The sequence below is a fragment of the Scatophagus argus genome, chromosome 1, assembly GCF_020382885.2.
Source record: "Scatophagus argus isolate fScaArg1 chromosome 1, fScaArg1.pri, whole genome shotgun sequence".
Lineage (NCBI taxonomy): Eukaryota > Metazoa > Chordata > Actinopteri > Scatophagidae > Scatophagus > Scatophagus argus.
In genome coordinates, this window is record NC_058493.1 from 17,245,093 (window position 1) to 17,265,289 (window position 20,197).

Below are 20,197 nucleotides of genomic sequence, written 5' to 3' on the forward strand. Positions count from 1 at the left end.
GTTTTGCCAATCTTTCATTTAGAAGCTGCCGATCTGCACACTTTAGCAAATCAGTTATCTATCACTACAAGTGATGAAGGGACGCCAGTGATGCTTCCTGCAATTAAATATGGCTTCAGCAGATGGTCCTTGGATTAGAATCCAGTTCAAATATCAGATGTTGTGCCTGAATTGTTGCTTGTGTTGTTAAATAATCAGTTTTGCTAATGTCTCTTACAGTTGATTAAGGTGGCTTTTGATGAGGAGGTGAGCTCTGAGATGGTGGAGATCTTCAGAAAGCACCTCCAGAGGATCCGCTACCCACAGTCCATCTTCAGCTCCTTTGCTTTTGCAGCAGGGCAAACAGCACCTCAGCTCATCCTTCCAAAGCAAAAAGAGAGGAACACTGGCTTCAGGTTTGTGGTGCAGCTTCATGGCAACAAGCTCTGGACTGACTCTTCACTGCTGTTTGTTTCTCCTGTGGAAATGACAAATCCTTCCGTTTTGGTGCTGAAACTGTAAATTATGTCACTGTCTGCCTTGTGCTCCTCACAGAACACTATCCAAAACTATTGTGAAGGGAGCAAAGAGGGCTGGAAAGATCACGATGGGCCGTGGTAGCCAGACCACGCTGAAGAAGAATGACAGAGGCAGCAGAATGACCTGGCACGAAGATGACGACATTTCAAGTGAGAGAAATGACACACGATGCTCTTGAGGCAAGAGGAAAGTTAATGTCAAAGATTTTAAACTGTAATTCTTCTTTGCGCGTATGTGTTTCAGTATCAGATGATGGTGAGCCGCCGCCCAGCAGCACCTTGCGAGCCTCGGAGAAGTCCACCATGGAGCAGCTGGTGGAGCAGTCCTGCTTCCGTGACTACCAGCGTTTGGGCCTGGGCACCATCACTGCCAGCTCATCTCGCTCCAAGTCAGGCGAGCAGTTCAGGATCACAGCCGTGAACAGACTCTACTCCCTCTGCCGCAGGTACACACCACACAGGCTTCATACCTGGATACCTCCTGGCTGCTGGCCGTGCTGATTCTACTAACTGCAGCACTGAGGATATTAGTTTTCAGGATTTGTAGCCCTGCCGGAAGCTTTTTAAGCCTCAGTGTCTCGAAAGGCCAGTGGGATCTTCCTTTACCTGGCAGACAGAAGTCTGATTTATCACTTGTGACAACTTGATTCAAATTCATCATGTTGAACAAAAACAAACATTATGTGACTAATACACTCATATTCCCACTTAGATTTCAGCTATAACATCAGTAGGAGCTGTATTTTAAACTGTAGCTCTTGTGTCTTGCAGTAGCTTATTAATGGCGGACCTTTATTTATTTATTTTTTTAATCCTCATGTGTTTGAGATTTCTGTTCCGTCTCCATCTCTGTCAGTTACCCAGGGCTGTTGGTGGTTCCCCAGGCAGTACAGGACAGCAGTTTACACAAAGTGGCCCGCTGCTACAGACACAACCGGCTCCCCGTTGTGTGTTGGAAACATCCTCGTACTAAAGCAGTGCTGCTCCGCTCAGGAGGCTTTCACGGCAAGAGTGTGGTGGGGCTGTTCAAGTCGCAGAACCCCTCCTCAACAGGTGTACATTCAGAGCAGCCTCTTCTTTCTTTCTTTTTCACTGAAGCAAACTTTGAAATTTATCTCAACTATTTACGTTATTTGTACTGCTTGTTCAGCTTCGTCCCAGGTGAAAAAAAAAAATGTGTGTGTTCTGCCTTTAGCTCCTGCCTCGTCCTCAGATTCATCCAGTAGTCTTGAACAGGAGAAGTACCTGCAAGCCATCCTCAACTCCATCCCCATCTACTTCAAAATGAACGGAAACAACACCCTGTCCAACCGCTCCCTCATAGGCCTTTCACCAGGTACACTCCAACACTCATCGTAAGATGCTGTTTTTATTTATTTGAGTGATCTACTCTCCCTCTCTCTCTCTGCTACTTTAGTAGTTTTAGTATTTTGCATATGTCAAAGAAATTCCTGGTGACCTGTGCACAGTCTTGTTTGTTTTGTTTTTTTTAAGACTTCAGTTAATGCATTTCGCAGCAAGATGTTTTCACTTCCTAGAACAGGAAGAGCAGAGGTTTAATTAAGATATTAATGACGGCTCCTTTCCGATTATGTAAGTGTCTCAATAAAACCGCACCATCCAACCAGCACTGAAACTGTTAAACCTGAATGGAATGACTCCAGTATTTGACAAGGCAGAGCGTCATGCGTGAAAAAGCTCTTTGCAAACAGGGCAGAAGGCTGGCTTGAGGTGAGCCTCTCGGGCTGCACGCACGCCACATGCCTCGCCTTCTTCACTGTGACTGGCTCAGCTCACGTCACACAATGTTACAACATATTTAATGCTAACTATTTTAAGTGGGGTGTGCCAACTTTCAGCCGTCACATTTTAATTTGTAAATCGTCTCAATCTCTCATGCTGAGCTCAAGTTGTATGACAGGGTTGATTGTGTGGTAATACAAATTAGGACACAGTCATCTCGAGCAAAGGAGTCACCTATGTCAGAGCATTCAGATGTCACATGGATGTTGACATGAACAGTATTTACAATCATGTCACAAAATGTTAAATGCAATAACTTCCATAGGACGTGAATACAACATTACCCTTACCAGAAATTCATTTCAATTTACCTGTTGGACTGAAGGAGTCTGCAGAGGAAGCCGTGTCTGCCAGTCTTTACTCTGGGCACTGACTTCCCTGAAGCCAAAGCTACGTCACCTGACTGCCTGTGCTCCTACCTGACCTGAGTTTGCTGTGCAGTGGTCTTGGCTCAACCGTGGGAAAAAAAATTGTTTGCAAGGGACAGGAGGCCACTTCGAGTTCATTTCTTCTGATAAAGAGAAAAACTGCAGATTTGCGTTCTTGAGAACTATTTTTGTTCACTCCGACTCTTGTTTTTTTTTTTCTCTCTGCCATCAGGCAGTCATTCCCCTTCCCTTCTGTGTTTGCTCTGGTCAGCGGTTATTTTTCACCTATTTATCTTTGTGTGTGTGTGTATGTGGGAGAAATAATGTGTGTAATATTTGGCAACATTTGGAAGGATATTTGTACAATAAAAGGTTATGTAAGAATAACAAGACAACCTGGGGTCAGTGCTCAGCTCATCCATCTCCTCTGACTTCAGCCCCCCACCCTCCTGCCTGTATCCTGAACACACTGAATAACATGCACTTGTATGGGACTGAAGTTATGGCCACGATGCCCGCATCCATGCACAAACACGCACACATACGTTTAGGCGAATCACATATCCTGTTTTTAAAGCTTTTAGATCAAATTTAAGGGCTTTTAATGGGAAATTGGATTCAGCTCAGTACCGAAAATTTTAACGCAATTAAAGTTTAAAAAGTCTGAACTGATCCTTGCAATCTTTTTGCTTTCACTTGTACAAGCAGAGAGTGCACATTTGTCTTCCAGCCTTGTTTATGATTTGGTGCGAACGCTGAATGAAAAACTCCTTCCTGAGCCTGTCTCCTGATCTGACACTTGTGGTAACGTTCTGGGTGTCGTGTGAACATTTTGTCTTCAGGCAGTGACAGGAGGACATCCAGGTTACCAAAGATGGCTCCTGTCCATTTAGACATCCCATTCTCAAACAGCTTTACCAGAGGAGGTGAGTGTTGTCCTCTTGTTTTCTACGTCAAATGTGAAACAGCAGTGCGCTCATCTGTAAGACTAAGAGAGATACTCCACTTTTCCTTTTTTCTGATCCTCTCTCGTTTGTCCACATGGGTCACATTCTCTCCAGTTTATCTCGCTTTATAAAACGCATTCTTCTACATTTTAATGTTTTAATGTGAGGATGTGCCATCACAGCCTGGTGATGTGTTAAAACCGCAAAAAAACATGTAATGTTCAAAGTAGTTTTCAAGGGATATTATTTTTCTTAATATGTATCACAAAATCTCAAAGATGCAAAATTTTAATTTTTTTAGTTAAATATTATATCATTGAGTAAATGTAAATCCCATACTTGTTATGCACATTACAAGAACTGTGAAAGCATTGGAGAGGAAGTTAATTAATACAACCACCAAGTCACAAAACTGTAAACAAATGCTGAATATACTGTAATTTGAGCCTTAATACCTAAAGTGTGTTGGTGGTTATTATGTGCAGTGTTTGTCTGTGTGAGGAGATGTAGTTTAAAGCAGTACGTGTGTACAGTATATGCTTTGTTACAGCAATCTGAGAAACTGGGGTTAGGTTAACCTTTCTTTTTATTGTGACCTGTTGTGATTCTGCAGCGAGCTTCACTTTAAATGTAGTATCACAGATAAAAAACTTGATGTTCTGCTAAGTGGACACATCATCATGACTGTGTAAACTGGAATGTGAGCTCATCTGTCAGTACCGAGTGTTTTGTCTCTGCCAGATGTTGTGTTTGGTGTCAGCGCGTATCTGAGGCGTTACTCACTGCTTCAGATGCAGGTCAAAGGTTAAAGGACTTTTTTGACTCAGCATCTTTTTTAGCCCACCAAATAAGATGACGCATCACTTTTGAATATTTGGAACGTTTGGAAAGTTTCTCTGCCATTTTTTTTTAAATCTACACAACTGCAACACAGCCCAGTAATATTCACTAGATTTAGAGTGCGGGATTATCACTGACACATTCTTCACCTCCTCGGAGCCAGGAGTTGTATTTTGAGCCAAATTTACCCAAAAAGCAGTGCAAATAAAGTGATGGGGTTTATCTGAGATTACCATGGTCAGAAAATATGTGATACTGTGGAGATTGATTCCAAAGCATTTATTTTATCATGTCACAGCAGCTCAACTCTGTCTAAGAAATATACTATATGGACAAAAGTATTGGGACACCTGACCATCACACCAACAAGTGCTTTGTTGACACTGCATTCTAAATTTGCAGCTATAACAGCTTCCACTCTGCTGGGAAGGCTTTCCACAAGATTTTGAAGTGTTTCTGTAGGAATTTTGCCCATTCATGCAGTAGAACAATATTGAGTTCAGGCACTGATGATTGACGAAAAGTTCTGGCTCGCAATCTTCATTCCAGTTCATCCCAAAGGTGTTGGATGGGGTTGAGGTCAGGACTCTGTGTGGGCCAGTCAAGCTCTTCCACACCAAACTCATCCAACCATGTCTTTATGGACTTTGCTTTGTGCACTGGAGCACAGTCATGCTGGAACAGAAAAGGGCCTTCCCCAAACTGTTGACACACTGTTGGAAGCGTAGCATTGTCCAAAATGCCTTGGTATGCTGAAGCATTAAGATTTCCCTTCACTGGGAGTAAGGGGCCGAGCCCAAACCCTGAAGAACAGCCCCATAATGTGTCTGGTGTCTGGATACTTTTGTCTATATGAGCGATATAAAAGACACTATTATATCGCTCATAAAATTTGAATTCCTAATCATACGAATAATTAGGTTGGAGGCTTTAAAGAAGCTTTGTTAGGCGTGAAAAGAGATGCAGCGATGTAATAACATTCACATCACAGAGAGCGAGCGCAGCTGGCGGAGAGAAGTCTGATGCTGCAAGAGATCACTGAGGTAAAATAAGCCCTAAAGTGTCTAATAAGAGGAGTACAGTTACTTACGTCTGTTGTATTAAGTTTGTGTTATACAGTGTAACTAGTTCAGTGTTGTGCTTCCCCACGGTAAGCCTACTTCTTGCTTGTGTAAATCCAGTTTTTGATATTTTAATACCTGCTCTTAAGCTGAGTGGTCCACACAAAACCGACCCCTGCGAGTCCAGCCAAATGCGAAGTCGACTTCAGTTAACATGTCCACCAGAGGAGAGAACAAATGATGAAACTGTGGCTCCAGTTCAGTGCACCTGTTTGATGCAAGCGTCACGTTTCTGGATGCTTCACATCTGTGCTTCATAAACTGGCACAAAAGATTTAGTAAATCTGGCTCTTTGTCTTCACACCATCAGTCATAACAATGGACAAACACAGTCATGCATGTTATGACAGTCATTCTCTTTGATCATGTAAAAATGAGGACATTTTTCGGTCCAATCTTTGGCCCTCAGCTGTAACTCTTCATATGCATGTCTGGTTGAGAGGGCAGGTGATGATGTCCATTTGATGTTGATGTGATTTTTTTTTCCCCCCCTCCATGTTCCTCTCCCTGCCCTCATCTTTTCTCTCTCTGTTCCACCTGTAAAACCCAGTGCTTGAGTACAGAGATAAACTGTTCACTCACTCAAACCAAAAACCTGCCAGTAAGGAGCGAATCCACCAGCAAGGTATAGTCAAACTGTCTCCTCCCTCCCCCGTCAGTCCGCTTACGCTGCTCCCTTTCTCTCTAAGTCATCCTCTGAACTCTCATCGTCGTTTCTTTCTGGCTAACCTGCTGCCTAACCAGGTCATGTGCTTCACTGCGCCGCGCTGAAAACCCCTTACAGAGACCTTGTGAGACAAAGTACTAATCAACGCTGACTTTGTGGCTGCTCTTCTGGGACTTGTGGTTTTTTTCCACAAACCAAAGCGGCTGCTCTAATGTGGCCTCCTCCATTGTGAATGTGCTGGCTCGCAGGGCTGACTGTGGTCCGTTAAGAACCGGGCCCATAGAGGAGGAAAGGAAGCTGTTTGTCATGGCAGACTCATCATGCATCACAGAAAATGAGGCTCCTCTGATCCTGCAGAATAAAGAACACAGCTTGAGGTTATATTGTAAATGTGATTCGGAGAGAATAAGATTCTGGTTACATGAAGGAAAAAAAATCATATACATGCTCTCATGTTGTGTGAGTGGGATGGCTTAGTGTTTTGTTTTGTTTTTGCCTGCATCCGAGTCATATCAGCTCTAAACAGGACACATTAATCTTTCGATCAGGTGTGAACCTTTACTGATCATATCTGTGAAACATGTCACCGGCAGCGTTCACACTTTTAGTCAGTCTGCAAGGGTTTTAAGATGTCTGTCTGAATTTAATCTGATTTGGTCAAAGTATTGCATTGTTTAACTGCCCTAAGTGCCCAAAGTGATTACTGTGAAAACTCATGTCCTCCCTGATAGTGATTCATGCTGTTTGGAAGGTATTGCATGCTGGTTTTCAGGGAAATGGCTTCTAGACTTGTTGACTTGCTTAGAAATATCAACAACTTCTGCTTCTAATAGCCCAACGCACCCGATTGATGGAGTCAATTGCTTTGTTGTTGGACTGAAAGAATGAAGGTCTTTACATAATCCCTGTTGTATTGCCGTGCATGTAAACCTTGTCCGCATGTCTTGTGTTGTTCATCATTCAGTCTGAGTTTGTTTGACAGTGTGTGTATATCGGTGGTGTACGAACAGCCCAGCTCCTGCGTGTGTGTGTGAGACTTTTGTTTGTGTGTGTGTGTTTTCAGGCATGTGGGCTAGCCTGCGCTCCAGCAGCAGACTCAGCCATCACCCAGCGACAGCAGACGTGGGCACCAGACTAGCAGGGAAGGATCTGGCGCCCCCTGCAGGTAGCATCAGTCTGCAGGCTCAGCTCCTTAAACAGCAAGCTGCCCTCTACATCTTTGGAGAAAAGTCCCATTTAAGGGTGAGAATGAAAAGAAAGGGGATCTCTGGGGGGTGGGGCGTTTTGTTGTTATCATTTGCTGGAGTGTTGAAAATGTAAACTCAGTGGCCACTTCAGGCACAAATGGTACAGTCTGTCGCAATCCAGTACAACTGTTCTGCCATAAGGTCTACTTTTATGATGCCTGCAGTGTTCAGTTTTTGTTGACTGCATTGAAAGGTTGTTTATTCAGTTATGCAGTCTTTGTAATATTCTGCCTCTCGCTGTGATGTAGTTCAGTATAATACCACCATCATCTGTGTAATACTGGCAGCAGGCAAATTTTTTTGTGTGTGTTGCTGTGTTTTGCTCATGTCATTATGAAGTAAGTGTTGATTGCACAGTGCAATGGCTGTAGGATAATCAGTTTAGATTGGTCCCCTATAAACCTCACTTTTCATAATGCAATTTTGTGTGGCCCCCGGGCACAAAATCTCCTGGCTATCCAGTCTTCCATTTCTTTCTTCTTTGACGAATGAACTCACGCTTTTGTCCTGTGTTGTTGGTAGCAGCTCCAACAACAGTGTTTAGAAATGCTTGGGGGACATTTCAGATGACGTCCTCAAAAGGATTTATGGCAGAGATGTTGTACTGAATTGCAATGGAGGCATGTTTTCACTTGATAAAGTGAGAAGATTCTACAAGATTAGCTTCAGCTACAGCACAATATGTATGAGGTTTTAAATTCAGAAAGAAAACGGTACACGTCAGCCATCACCCGTATACTGTTCCAGAGCACAGCCAAAACAACAGTATGACTGTGCACCATACTCTTTGACTTGTATGTTATGCACAGTGTCTACTGTGGAAAAATTGGTTTATTTTAGAATACGTCCATAAAGATTAAAACTAAAATACTACAATGTGAAAAATCAGGTCTTTATAATCAGTGCAACTAACAGAAAATCATAATTTCTGAAAAGCTTTCCACATAACGTGTGCATGCACTTCCTCAGCTGGTAATACTGTTTACCTGTGGCTTGGGGCTCAAAATCCAATGAGAAGGATTTAGGGGGATTTACAAATGGAATATAATTTTCATAATTATGTTGTCATTAGCGTGTGCTCACCGGGAACAAAAAAGTTGTTCTGTTTTCATTATTTTAGAACGAGCCTTTTAATATCTACGGAGGGAGTGGGATTTCTTCCACAGAGTCTGCCATGTTGCACCATCATGACTCTGCCGTAGCTCATGGCGGACTAACCAAACTCTGGCTCTAGAGAGCATTTCGCCATTTTCAGCTAAGGCTTTTCTAGAAAGATGTACGCCGAGGTGCACTGAAGATCTTTTGAGGGTCTTGTCATTTCTCTGCAACAGCACCATCAAAGATTTGAGCAGTGCTCCCTCGCCTGAACAATAACACAGCGTCAGTGATTAAAGACAAGCTTTAAAACAAGCAATTATATAAGAAGACAGCGACTGATGAGACAGAGGTGAAAACGTCATGACACAACTGCTCACGCTGCTCGCTCGCTCTCTTCACAGGGCCTCAGAGTGGACTCCTCTCTGAACTGTGAGCTGGTGCCGGTGGACTTTGCAGACACGCGGCAGGTGAAAGCCTCGTTTAAAAAATTGCTGAGAGCCTGCGCTCCCAGTGCCACCTCATCCGACTCGGAGGACTCCTTCCTCAAAGTCCTGGAGGACTCTGAATGGATGCTGCAGGTGACCAAACATGCTATTTTTGTATTTTGCAAGGATCTCAGAGTCAGTTATCCCAAAAATTGTGTGAGAACCCAGCAGCCAGCTCTTACTGCTCATCCTGTGTGTCAGATTCACATAATGAATAAATCCACTCTGAAGCCATTTTCCCAAGGGAAAGAGATTCACATCGATGGGATAACAGCAAAGCTCTTTCATGCGGGTTATCTGATTGACCCCTGCAGCCTTTGTCCTTACATTTAACATATCATAGACTGTCGAACAGTATTATCTGTGGGAAACCCTTCATGGGCAATGACCAGTACTCAGCAAGTCATTTGCCAGTAGACCAAACATGGTAATGTATGCACAGAGAAGATTAACTGTATGTGTGTCAATGTTGATCTCCCACAGCTTCACAAGATCCTGCAGCTGGCACTGATTCTGGTGGAGCTTCTGGACAGCGGCTCATCTGTCCTCCTCAGCCTTGAGGATGGCTGGGACATCACGACGCAAGTGAGAAAAATGCACAAATGCATAAGATATGTGAATAAATGCATTAGTACGACAGTAGTTGAGCACAAAGCACGGAAAACTGGTGCATAGTTTGCATGAACATTTAAGCCAAAGAACAAATATTACAAAATACACACTTTAGGTTTTATTCTCAGGAGAAGTGGGAAATCTGGCCTAATCAAAACAGATAAATTGGTGCTGAAAATGCTGATGGAGAAAAGAGGAGGCATATCATTCACACTGTGCAGCCACACAGCGTTACATGCCTACACTGCACCTGGAAGCCTATAAAAGAGAGAAGAAGGCGACAGACCACAGTGTTCCTGGTACAGTCCAGCCTGGGGGTCCTTGTTACACGTCACCTCCAGTTTTATAATCATCGCAGTTAATTAAAAAGCTAAAAAAAAGAAAAAAAACCTCGAGGAAGACGTGGCTCAGAAGACTTGTAATTGTAGGAAACACTTGTGAAGGATGAATTTCTGACAGAATGAAACACATGAGTAACTTTCAGCACAGCTATTTGTTATTTCTGATGGGAAAATAACTCTTCAATGAAATCAACAAATATAAAAAGAGTTCAACAAGACAGCACCTCAGGTAAAAAAAAATTTGGTTTAACTCTACCGGAACTAATAAGAAATCTGCTAACTAACTAATAATAGATTAAATGTGGGGGATTCTCCAGACACCCATGAGACTGCACTTCTGAATGGGCCATGTGCGAATCATAAATCTGGCACACCTGCTTCTTCCTGCTCACCTTTCACTCAGCTCTGTCACTGGTGACCTGATTACGCAAAAACAAGAGTAAAAAAAACAGTCTGAAGTCTTGAGGACTTACGTCACTGATTTGTGCTGATTTCTATCACAAAAGTTCACGGTTCTGAATTTAAGGCATGCAAACAAAAAGTCACTTTCGGTCCTGATCAATTGTCAGCGTCCATTTGCCGCTCCTCTGAACCATTTCATCGCATGTTTGCTCTCTGAGCTCACATTTTCCATTTTGACCCGTTTTAAGTGCACATGTTTGTGTTGCGAGTGCGTGTCCTTCAAATGTGTTTACAGCGTTTGTAAAACCCTGAGCTGCTGTTTAAAAGCACACTTTGTGGATCCCTTATGCCAGGCACGTGTTCGGCCCAGAGCATCTCTCTCCACGGGCCACTGGCTCCATCACGCCAGGTCCTGCTCAGCCAGCGCTGGCAAATGGGCTCCATATGCTCTGGCTCTCCCGACTCTGTCCACGGCCCATAGATACCCAGCAGACAGGATGCAGAACAGTCTTTGCTTTCTTTCTGAACCCTGTTTTCTGTTTATCCTTCGCATCCTCAGTCTCTGCCTCCGCTCTCTTCTCATGCCTTGCTTCTTTCTTAAATGCGCACCTCATCCTGCTCTGGTCTTCTAATAATCTGAGGGGCTTGTTTCAGTGCCGAGGGGTTGCAGGGGGCTTTCTCTGCCACTCAGGGCTGGATGTTCTTTTAAACCCCATGGGGAAGTCATGAAATGTTTTTCTCTCTCATTCCACACGCGTCAGGGCTCATTAGTTGTGTTGGAGGAGACACGGGCAGGGAAGCGGGCCAAGCGTACTGCATGTGTAGACAAGTGGCTCTCAACTGGTGTTTCGTGGAGCGAGCTCAAGTGTGCCCGTAAATTATTGCTGTGATGTTATCTAAATGTAATTGACAGCAGATGAACGGCTTAACGTTGTGCGGTCTGAAGATGGGTCATCACCTGATTGTTCGGCTTTTGAAGGGATGCAAGGCCAAAAAAAAAATAAAATAAAATATGTGTGCTTAATCTGGCATGGCCAACTGAAAAGATTCTGCTAAAACTGCTGCAAGTATCTTCTTCCTTTACTAAATGATCCAACAATGTATATTTAACATAGTGAGGAGCAGATGCTGTCGGTAACTGGAAACGGAACAAGAGCGACAAAGATGCATTTGAAGTCATTCAGAAACGGTGTCACTTTTAGTTTGCACTCCAGAGAGTTGATTTTTCAGCTCATTTCACTCGCAGTTCTAGAAAATGTTCACAAAAGTTTGTTTGTGCTATTTAAAATGAGCATCAATATATTGATGTTTTATTCCTCCTCAGAAATCTAGAAATCTTGAGCCGGGGTCTGCTCCGAGGTTTCTGCCTTTGCAGTTTTTCCTCGCCACTGTCACCAAGTGCTTGCTCAAGGGGGAATGTTGGGCTCTCTGTATTACAATTTAATTCAAGAGTTTGGTCCAGACCTGCTCTAATTGGAAAGTGTCATGAGATAACTTTTGTTGTGAATTGGCGCTATGTAAATAAACTGAATTGAATTGAATTGAAATAGTGTCCAAGATGGGCGGCACGGTGGTGCAGTGGTTAGCACTGTCACCTCATAGCAAGGGGGTTCGAATCCCAGTCTGGGCCCTTCTATGTGGAGTTTGCATGTTCTCCTTGTGCCTGCGTGGGTTTTCTCCGGGTCCCCCGGCTTCCTCCCACAATACCAAAAACATGCACATTAGGTTAATTGGCTACTGTAAATTGCCCCTAGGTGTGAGTGTGAGAGTGTGTGGTTGTCTGTCTTTGTGTGTTGGCCCTGCGATTGACTGGCGACCAGTCCAGGGTGAACCCCGCCTCTCGCCCGTAGTCAGCTGGGATAGGCTCCAGCTCCCCCGCGACCCTGACGGATAAGCGGTATAGAAAATGGATGGATGGATAGTGTCCAAGATTCATGTCAATGTTTTGTTCACATGCTCATCAGAAAATGTACATGTACTATATTGTAAGATTCTACTTATTCCCTATTCGAAGACTTAGTTGTAGTTGTTCACCATCTTGTTTCATTCAGATGATCCCAATTTCCTTTTCTCCCAATTTGTGTGCAAAATATTTCCTTTAATTCTCAAAACATAGGTCAACTTTTCCTTCAGTGTCAAACCAGTGTCGTTTTTCCTCTGGAGGAGCAGCATTTTCAATCCACCCTTAACATACAGAATAATCTTTTTCTTGACGCAGCACACGAGCGTTGCGTGTTTGACTTTTCATCACACGTCACTCTGTTCTGAGGTTTGACTTGAACTGTGAGAAATCTCACTCTCTTTCTCGTGCTTGTGTCTTGCCTGTTCTCTTCTGCAGGTGGTGTCGCTGGTGCAGCTGCTGAGTGATCCCTTTTACCGGACTCTGGAGGGTTTTCAGGTGCTGCTGGAGAAAGAGTGGCTCTCGTTTGGCCACAAGTTCAGCCAGCGGAGCAACCTGAATCCCAGCAGCCAAGGCAGCGGCTTCACACCCGTCTTCCTGCAGTTCCTGGACTGTGTGCACCAGGTGAGGTTTTTACCCTTCACTGCCAGTCACTGCGTCTCTGCACCTTGCTACGTGACACCACCCCACTTTTCTTCCACACCCTGCCACCATTCATACCATCTTCGTGAGCTCATTGCATTCTTTAAAAGTATTAAAGGTGAAAGGGCGAAGAAGGCGAGAAATTCAGCTGTCATTGTCGGTATATTTTTATTTAGTTTCGTGCCTCCCAACGTTGTAATTTCGACAGCGTATTGCACCACAGAGTGTGCAGAAGGGCTGCTGCCCAGATGGTCCGTGAACCCGGCTGAGCTGCATGTGCTCGCGTGTTTCAGCAACCCTTCACATTTCACTGCGTGTTTAGAGCTGCGTGTGGAAAATTGCAGTTTTGGGGATTGAGAGTCTCCGGGAAGGCTTTGGGTGTGGGGGTGGGGGGTTATGAATGAAGCTCGTACAGCTGAGATCCAGAAACTTGTGTCCGCTCTGAAATACTTACTGGAGAGAATGTCGTGGGTTTTTTTTTTTTTTTGGTCCCCTGGGGTCCCACAGATCCACTCCCATACACTTACATCAACACATAGTTTCTGCATTTGTCTTTTGAAACTGTAGGCTTGGCAACTAAGACAGTTTGGCGGGGGTCTTGGGGTCTGGAGATCTATAAACAGGAGGGGGCGGGGGGCGGGCAAGAGGGGATTCGGACAAGAGCTGAGCTGAAAATAGAAGTGCCTCATCTCCGAAACAGCTGTTGTTTTTGCCAATAGACCCAGGTGGCCACAGATATTCAACACTTCTCTGCCATTGGCCACTTCACACCACTGGATGGGAACAATGGAGCTGCAGTCCTGCTGGCTCAGTCTGGATTGTGTCTGGTGGTGATGATATCACTGACCTATGCCCCCACAAGGACAGGAGAGGCTCTTTCCTGTTTCTAATTGGTCATTTATATGCTGGAGGGATGTGAAGCCACAGTGCCAGGACATGGTCCAGCTGTCACACACACACACACACACACACACTGACCTTCTCTCTCCGTCTCTTCCTCCCACTCTGTCTCTGACTGTCTTTATGCATCACTTTTCATATCTTTTCAGATTTTGGACCAGCATCCCCTGGAGTTTGAGTTTAATCAGTACTATCTGAAGTTCCTGGCTTATCATCACATCTCTAACCGCTTCAAGAACTTCCTGTTGGACTCAGACTATGAGCGCTTGGAGCATGGTCAGTGTCCTTTACAGTTTAAAGCAGTGGGACCTTTGTGTTTGTATTGTTTTGTTTTTTTTATACTATACTGAGAACCGCTGCATTGCTATTGGCTGTCTATTACTGTCCTATAACCAGTCACAAGGATTACTGCTCAATTTAGTAGTTCAACATTAAGAAACCCTCTTCCCTTTCTTTAAAAATGTCCATGAAAGGGACAAAATAATAAATATAAGAATTCCCAACGCTAAATGCAACACATTGATGATGATTTGTTGATAGCCAACCCCCCCACCCCCCTTTTTATATCCCATAATCTAACACAGAAACCATTTTATTGGATTACAGCTGTGTTGCATCAGCTAAAACAATCTGTGGGATTAATTGGTCCATGTGCTCAGCAGCTTCTTCTCTGTGTTTCCGCAGGTTTGTTGTTTGAGGATAAAGGCGATAAACAGGCCCGTAGAGGCATCTGTATCTGGGAGTGCATCAACAGGATGCACAGGAGGAGTCCCATCTTCTTCAACTACATGTACAGCCCCTCAGAGAGCGAAGTGAGCGCCCCCAACCGCCTTTCCTTCGGTCGCATCGCAGAGCTGCGTCTGACTTTACGCCTTTATGTCTCTTTTGCCGCCATTTATCGTAACAGCTAAAACTCAATCAGACTTTATGACTGTGATTCTGAGCATGATTAAGATATTAACATACTGTAAACAATGAATGAACTTTGTAAATATTTTAGGTAATAATGGCTGCTCATCTTTCTCACTGGTAAAAAATATTAACTAAATTGCTTTAATAAAGGACTATACTTAAATACAGTTTTGAGGTGGGCAAGCTCACGCTACCTTTAGCTCATGTTGGCTTCCTGACTGAGCGTTTAGTATTGATAAAATGTGCTAACTAGAATGTCGAGAATTGATGTGACCCACTGAGATCATTACAGAGCGCCTCATTAAAGACGTCATGCAGTTCCTTTTGCCTGAAATATCAACAAAGTAAGATTAGCGTTTTACAGTTGAGCGGCTTTTAGAGGGCACACAAAAACTTTGTGTTGCTTTTCGTCAAAATACTTTAGTAATAATTAGTATATCATTATTATTATTATTATTAATTAGCCGCAACTGATAAAATTTGTCATGTGGACAACTAAAAACTGAGAGGCCTTGCGTTATTTGAAGAAATTCCATACACTCTATCATAAGTGACAAAGGATTATGATGGTTAATCCATTTGGATTTCATAAACTTCTGGTTAGAGTGATTTTTTTCTTCTATTTTTCCTTGTTAAGTAAGAATTCTAAGGATGTTTTTTTGACCAAATTAATGTTGAAGAAATATATCAAACTTTGTGATCATTTAGGAATGTCCCAATGTTCTTCCAATTTCCTGAGAAGTTCCCTGTTAATCATTTCAGCCAGAAACAGCATTTCTGTGTTTTGCGGCATCTTGTGCGGTCAAATGAAGTCACGGGGCAGATGGACTTTGTTGGAAATTCCCTTTAAACACTGCGATTTTTCACTATTTGGCCATTATTAACTGTAGGAGTTTTGATTAACCTCATCAAGAGCTGACCCCGTGTAAAATTAAAAGTTTTTTCACAGTATTTTACACGATGAACCACCAAAAGACTACATCAAAATCTCATGAAAACTCTTTTGTTTTCTAGGTTATCCTGAAGCCTTCGATCAGCATCCCCAGCCTGAACAAATGGGACTTCTTCACCGATGAGACTCTGTCCACGGGACCTTGTTACGACTGGAGGATGATGGCTGTGAGATCAGACAGCTCGGAGGAGGCGGACGCCATCTCCAACAGTAAGAGGAGGATCGTGTGGCCGTGTTACAGCAGCGTGAGCCGCGCGCAGCCTGACGCCATCACCAAACTCCTCACGGTAAGGAGTTTCTTACAATGATCAGAAGTTTTATCCCGCTTGTTCTTGTATCACGTGTCGCATTTGTTATTTTTTTCGACTGTCCGCAGGACATTGAGAAGCTGGAGGGCGAACTGAACCAGACCGCAGAGAAATGGCAGACAACCCTGGAGCGAGTCCGAATCAGCATTCAGGAAGACCTCGCGCAAGAAGGAAATGTGTGTCCAATAAGTGTCCTAAAGTTCAAAGCTCAGAGTTGTTTAATTGTGCAAAACCGTTCTTTTGACGCTCATGCTTTTGTTATCTCGTTTGTTTGCAGCTCCGTAAACAGTCGGTGTCGCTCTCGGGCCTCATTCCCACGTCCAGCCTGCAGGCCTTCCAGCGGCGCTCCATGCTGCACCTGCCAGACAGCGGACTGGGCGAAGACCACAACACCGCCACAGCCAACGGGATCAACCGCCGCGCTGCAACACTTTACAACCAGTTCACCCCCAAGAGCGAGGAGAACAGGTGGGTTGTGAACTTCCCGAGTCTCGGAACAAATAAGAAGTCTACATTTTATTCACTTAAAGCTGCTGTCGAGGACTCGCTCCAGGTTTGGAAGATGAGTCAGTGCTGTGGTATGCTGTGTGTCATGTTTGTGGGGATTGTCTGTGCTCTGTTAAACTCTGGGTGTGTAATTTTACAATTACTGCAAGGTTAAAGTACAGTCTCTTGGCTCCAGTATCTGGATATTTTCTGAGTTGGACCAGCAATGAATAAAATCTACTTTTTATGTGAATTCTGTTTCGTTTTGTTTTTTTGACTGTCTTCTGTGTCCTCTTCACAGTTCACATTCCAAATAATGTTTGACAGACAAAAGTTTTAACAGATGAGCTGGGTCAGAAATGCTGAACTACTGAGTGACTGCATTTTGAAAATTGCAGCCACTGTATGCACCAGTGTTGTCTGTGCGTTGTACCTGTGTGACATGTTATCCATAAATCATATAATCTTCTAAATGATTCTAATTTCCTGCAAAATACTCAGTCACGTTTGCAAGCTTCATAACTTTACTCTCTTGTAAAACAGCGGACATAAAAAGTAAAGACTTGTCACGTCTACGCTGAAGCTTCTTGACAAGGTGTCGACGGGTTGAGGCTGATCATTTAAACATGGTATTATAGATGTAAATGGGTTCCACAGCTTTGACAAAGTTGAAGTATGAGAGTTGAAATCTGCAGAAGAGACCGTTGAAAGAAGATATAACTACCCGGTTTTGGCCTCTTTGACTGGAACACAATGTACAGTACAAACAGTTCCTGCAGTTTGTGCTTATGGAGAAGTGGAGCAGTCTCTGTGTTGTCCAGTGTGTCCCTTCTGGTTTCTGTGCAACAAATGCTGAGGACCAGTCAGGAGACTTCAATCATGAACATAAATAAAAAGTCATAACAATAATCATAATAATTGGGACTATTTGTCAAGCTGACTGTACTCTGACACATCATTTACAGCCCAAAAGGCGCAAAGAGATAACATGCAGCCTAAATGCACTTATTTTTCAGGTCTTATGAAGGGATCCTGTATAAACGAGGAGCGCTGCTGAAAGCCTGGAAGCCTCGCTGGTTCGTACTGGACATTACAAAACACCAGGTGAGCAAGCTGTGCCGCATTCATGCTGAAGACTAAATCTGTGACAGGCTGCAGGTTTGACCGTTGTGTCTTCACAGCTGAGGTACTACGACACCGGGGAGGACACAAACTGCAGAGGACACATTGATCTGGCAGAGGTGGAGTCTGTGGTGATCGCTGCGCCGACTATCGGAGCTCCCAAACACATCAGTGAAAAGGCTTTCTTTGATGTGAGTACATCAGTCTTTCACGAATGATTGTTATTCTTGCAGGGTTCTCGCACGCTCGCGTACGGGTTGAAAGGATCTCGTGTTGCACATCAATTTGCTTTGATTGTTGCAAATTTGGTGAAACGAGCCGCCCGAGGCCGAGCATGTGTTCCTCTGCAGCCGCGTTTCCGGTATTGTTAAGAGTCGTTTTGCCAGCAGTTTCTGTGTTTAAAAGTACCTTGAAAACACATTTGCAACTCATTCTGAATGTGACTGGTGATTACTGCACAGCATCTTATTTTCTTATCTGAATTTTTTTTTTTCTTTTTTTTTTTTAGTAGAATAGGAACATAACCTAAACAAAACATCACAGAACAATAAGACATTCAAAGCTGTCCTGGCAGGTTGCATAACAGTAGTGCAGCAGTAGTACACAAGAGTTGTGTGTAAGCCGACACACTTCGGCACATGAGAGATGAACGTTTCTGTCAGCGCTGAGAACAGGAACGTATCCTGTTACTTTATTTAGTTGCACATTCAAGTCTGCTCCATCCTCTTTGGTCCTCATTTAACCCTCTTTTTCTGATACCTTCTCTAGCTGAAGACCAGCAAACGGGTCTACAACTTCTGCGCCTCAGACGCGCCCAGCGCCCAGCTGTGGATGGACAAGATCCAGAACTGCATCTCCGACGCCTGAGCTGCAAACCTCAGAGCGCGGACACTGAGATCAGCATTGTGAACGTTAAGAGGTGGCGTCAGGTGGTTGGGAGCAGAGATGTGACAAACTCTCAACTCAGCTCTCAGATTCAGTCTTAAATTCGGGGACCACGGTGAACAAAGTGCCTGGTAGTGGAGGATGAATACCGTCAGTGTCACCTCTCTGCATGTTACTTAGCAGCCGGTCAGGCTGCCGTCACTCTGCTTCGAACACATTTGTCTCTGCTGTCTGCTGCCTCCTCTGTGCCTCCGACAGGGATGAAGTGAAGATAAGCTGATGTTCAAGGGGACTGCACTACCAAGGAAATGTTATCCTATTTAAGCTGTAAATGGATCAAAGCAATATCACTGGCCATTCAAACTGTGGGTTCAATTTTAGACTAAATAGAAAATAGCCTATAAAAGAAATTCTATCAGATATTTTACTACGAGAAAAGGTTATTGCTGCTTGAAGAAACGTATGAACCGCCAAAAACTCAGAGATTTTAATGCACAACATTAAAAAGCAATTTGTTTGCACTTATCTCTAAAGTATGCACTCCAAATATAGATTTTCTAACAGATGCAGACAGCGAGACTCAAGGCATTACCTTTACAATGTACATACGACGTTTTCTCGAAACAGTTTAAATGAAAAGAATTTGCACAAAAGTGAGTTCAACAGATTTACTCGACTTTTTTTTTTCCTATTTAAATATGTGACATTTTTCTCTATTTTGTCGAATGTTTATTGACTTCTGAATAACACGTTTGTTTCATGTAATGTAAATTATTTTTTTTTATTAAAGGTGTAACTGTGTAAGTGTGGTGGCTTCATGTCTCTCTGTAAATACCTGTGTGACATTTCATTTTATATACTGTATGTACTGAAGACAAGTATACTTTTCTAACCTTAATTCTAATGTGACCAACAAGTCTCTTTTGTGTTTTGTTTTTTTGTTTTTTAAACGTGGCGTAACTGGTGCAAAAACCTGAGTGGCCTGTTCCCTGTTTGTGTTGTTCTGAAAATGAAATGGACACCTCTTTTTTTGTGGTTTGGATTGTCCAGACAGGCTTGTGTCTTTTAAGGGCTTTTAAAAGAAGTAAATGAATATTGTCGTGCAGGACATTGTGGTTTTCGGATATCCTCGTCTCGTCTGTTCTGTTTGTGCAAACTATTCAGTTTCATCAAGAAAAGAAACAAAGAAAAGTGCAAAATATTCAAAAGATGTCAAAGTTGTTTCTGTTACTGTATCTTGTATCATGTTTTGTGGTGACACTAATTTTTTTTGCAAATAAACCAAACATACTTGAAACTACCCATCGCTTGTGTTCTTGTCTAAGTGAATGAATATCAAAGGGTTTGCTGTTATTGTGCTGCTGACGGTGATGAACGAAGCAATCCAGAAAAATACTCTATTGACCCAATCAAATTTGACTGAATTTTACATGTGAATAGTGAAAGCACTGAATAAAAGGTTGTCCTCTTTAAAGGGTTTTTATGTTTATACATAAGTATTCACATGACACTCAAAACTGAGCTCAGGTGCATCCTGTTTCCACTGATCATCCTTCAGAGGTTTCTACAACTTGAGCTGAGTCCACCTGTGGTAAATTCAGTTGATTGGGCATGATTTGGGAAGGCACACACCAGTCTATA

The 20,197-nt window shown here is 43.3% G+C and overlaps 1 protein-coding gene across 4 annotated transcripts in view; it reads left to right on the forward strand.

Annotated features, from left to right (window-relative positions):
* sbf2 (SET binding factor 2) overlaps positions 1–19,856 on the forward strand; it is a 96,692-nt gene extending 76,836 nt beyond the window's left edge. For 3 of the 4 annotated variants that reach the window (XM_046387698.1, XM_046387708.1, XM_046387717.1), the window contains 19 exons: positions 220–395; positions 535–668; positions 763–964; positions 1,375–1,571; positions 1,714–1,854; positions 3,532–3,615; positions 6,148–6,222; positions 7,328–7,506; positions 9,011–9,187; positions 9,578–9,679; positions 12,788–12,973; positions 14,041–14,167; positions 14,576–14,703; positions 15,818–16,042; positions 16,132–16,239; positions 16,341–16,531; positions 17,566–17,653; positions 17,731–17,862; positions 18,440–19,856. In XM_046387698.1, the coding sequence (XP_046243654.1) occupies positions 220–395; positions 535–668; positions 763–964; positions 1,375–1,571; positions 1,714–1,854; positions 3,532–3,615; positions 6,148–6,222; positions 7,328–7,506; positions 9,011–9,187; positions 9,578–9,679; positions 12,788–12,973; positions 14,041–14,167; positions 14,576–14,703; positions 15,818–16,042; positions 16,132–16,239; positions 16,341–16,531; positions 17,566–17,653; positions 17,731–17,862; positions 18,440–18,538 (2,751 nt within the window). In that variant the 3' untranslated portion in view covers positions 18,539–19,856. The remainder of the gene's footprint in view (positions 1–219; positions 396–534; positions 669–762; positions 965–1,374; positions 1,572–1,713; positions 1,855–3,531; positions 3,616–6,147; positions 6,223–7,327; positions 7,507–9,010; positions 9,188–9,577; positions 9,680–12,787; positions 12,974–14,040; positions 14,168–14,575; positions 14,704–15,817; positions 16,043–16,131; positions 16,240–16,340; positions 16,532–17,565; positions 17,654–17,730; positions 17,863–18,439) is intronic. The other variant, XM_046387725.1, reaches the window with a different exon arrangement.
* Positions 19,857–20,197: the final 341 nt, after the last annotated feature.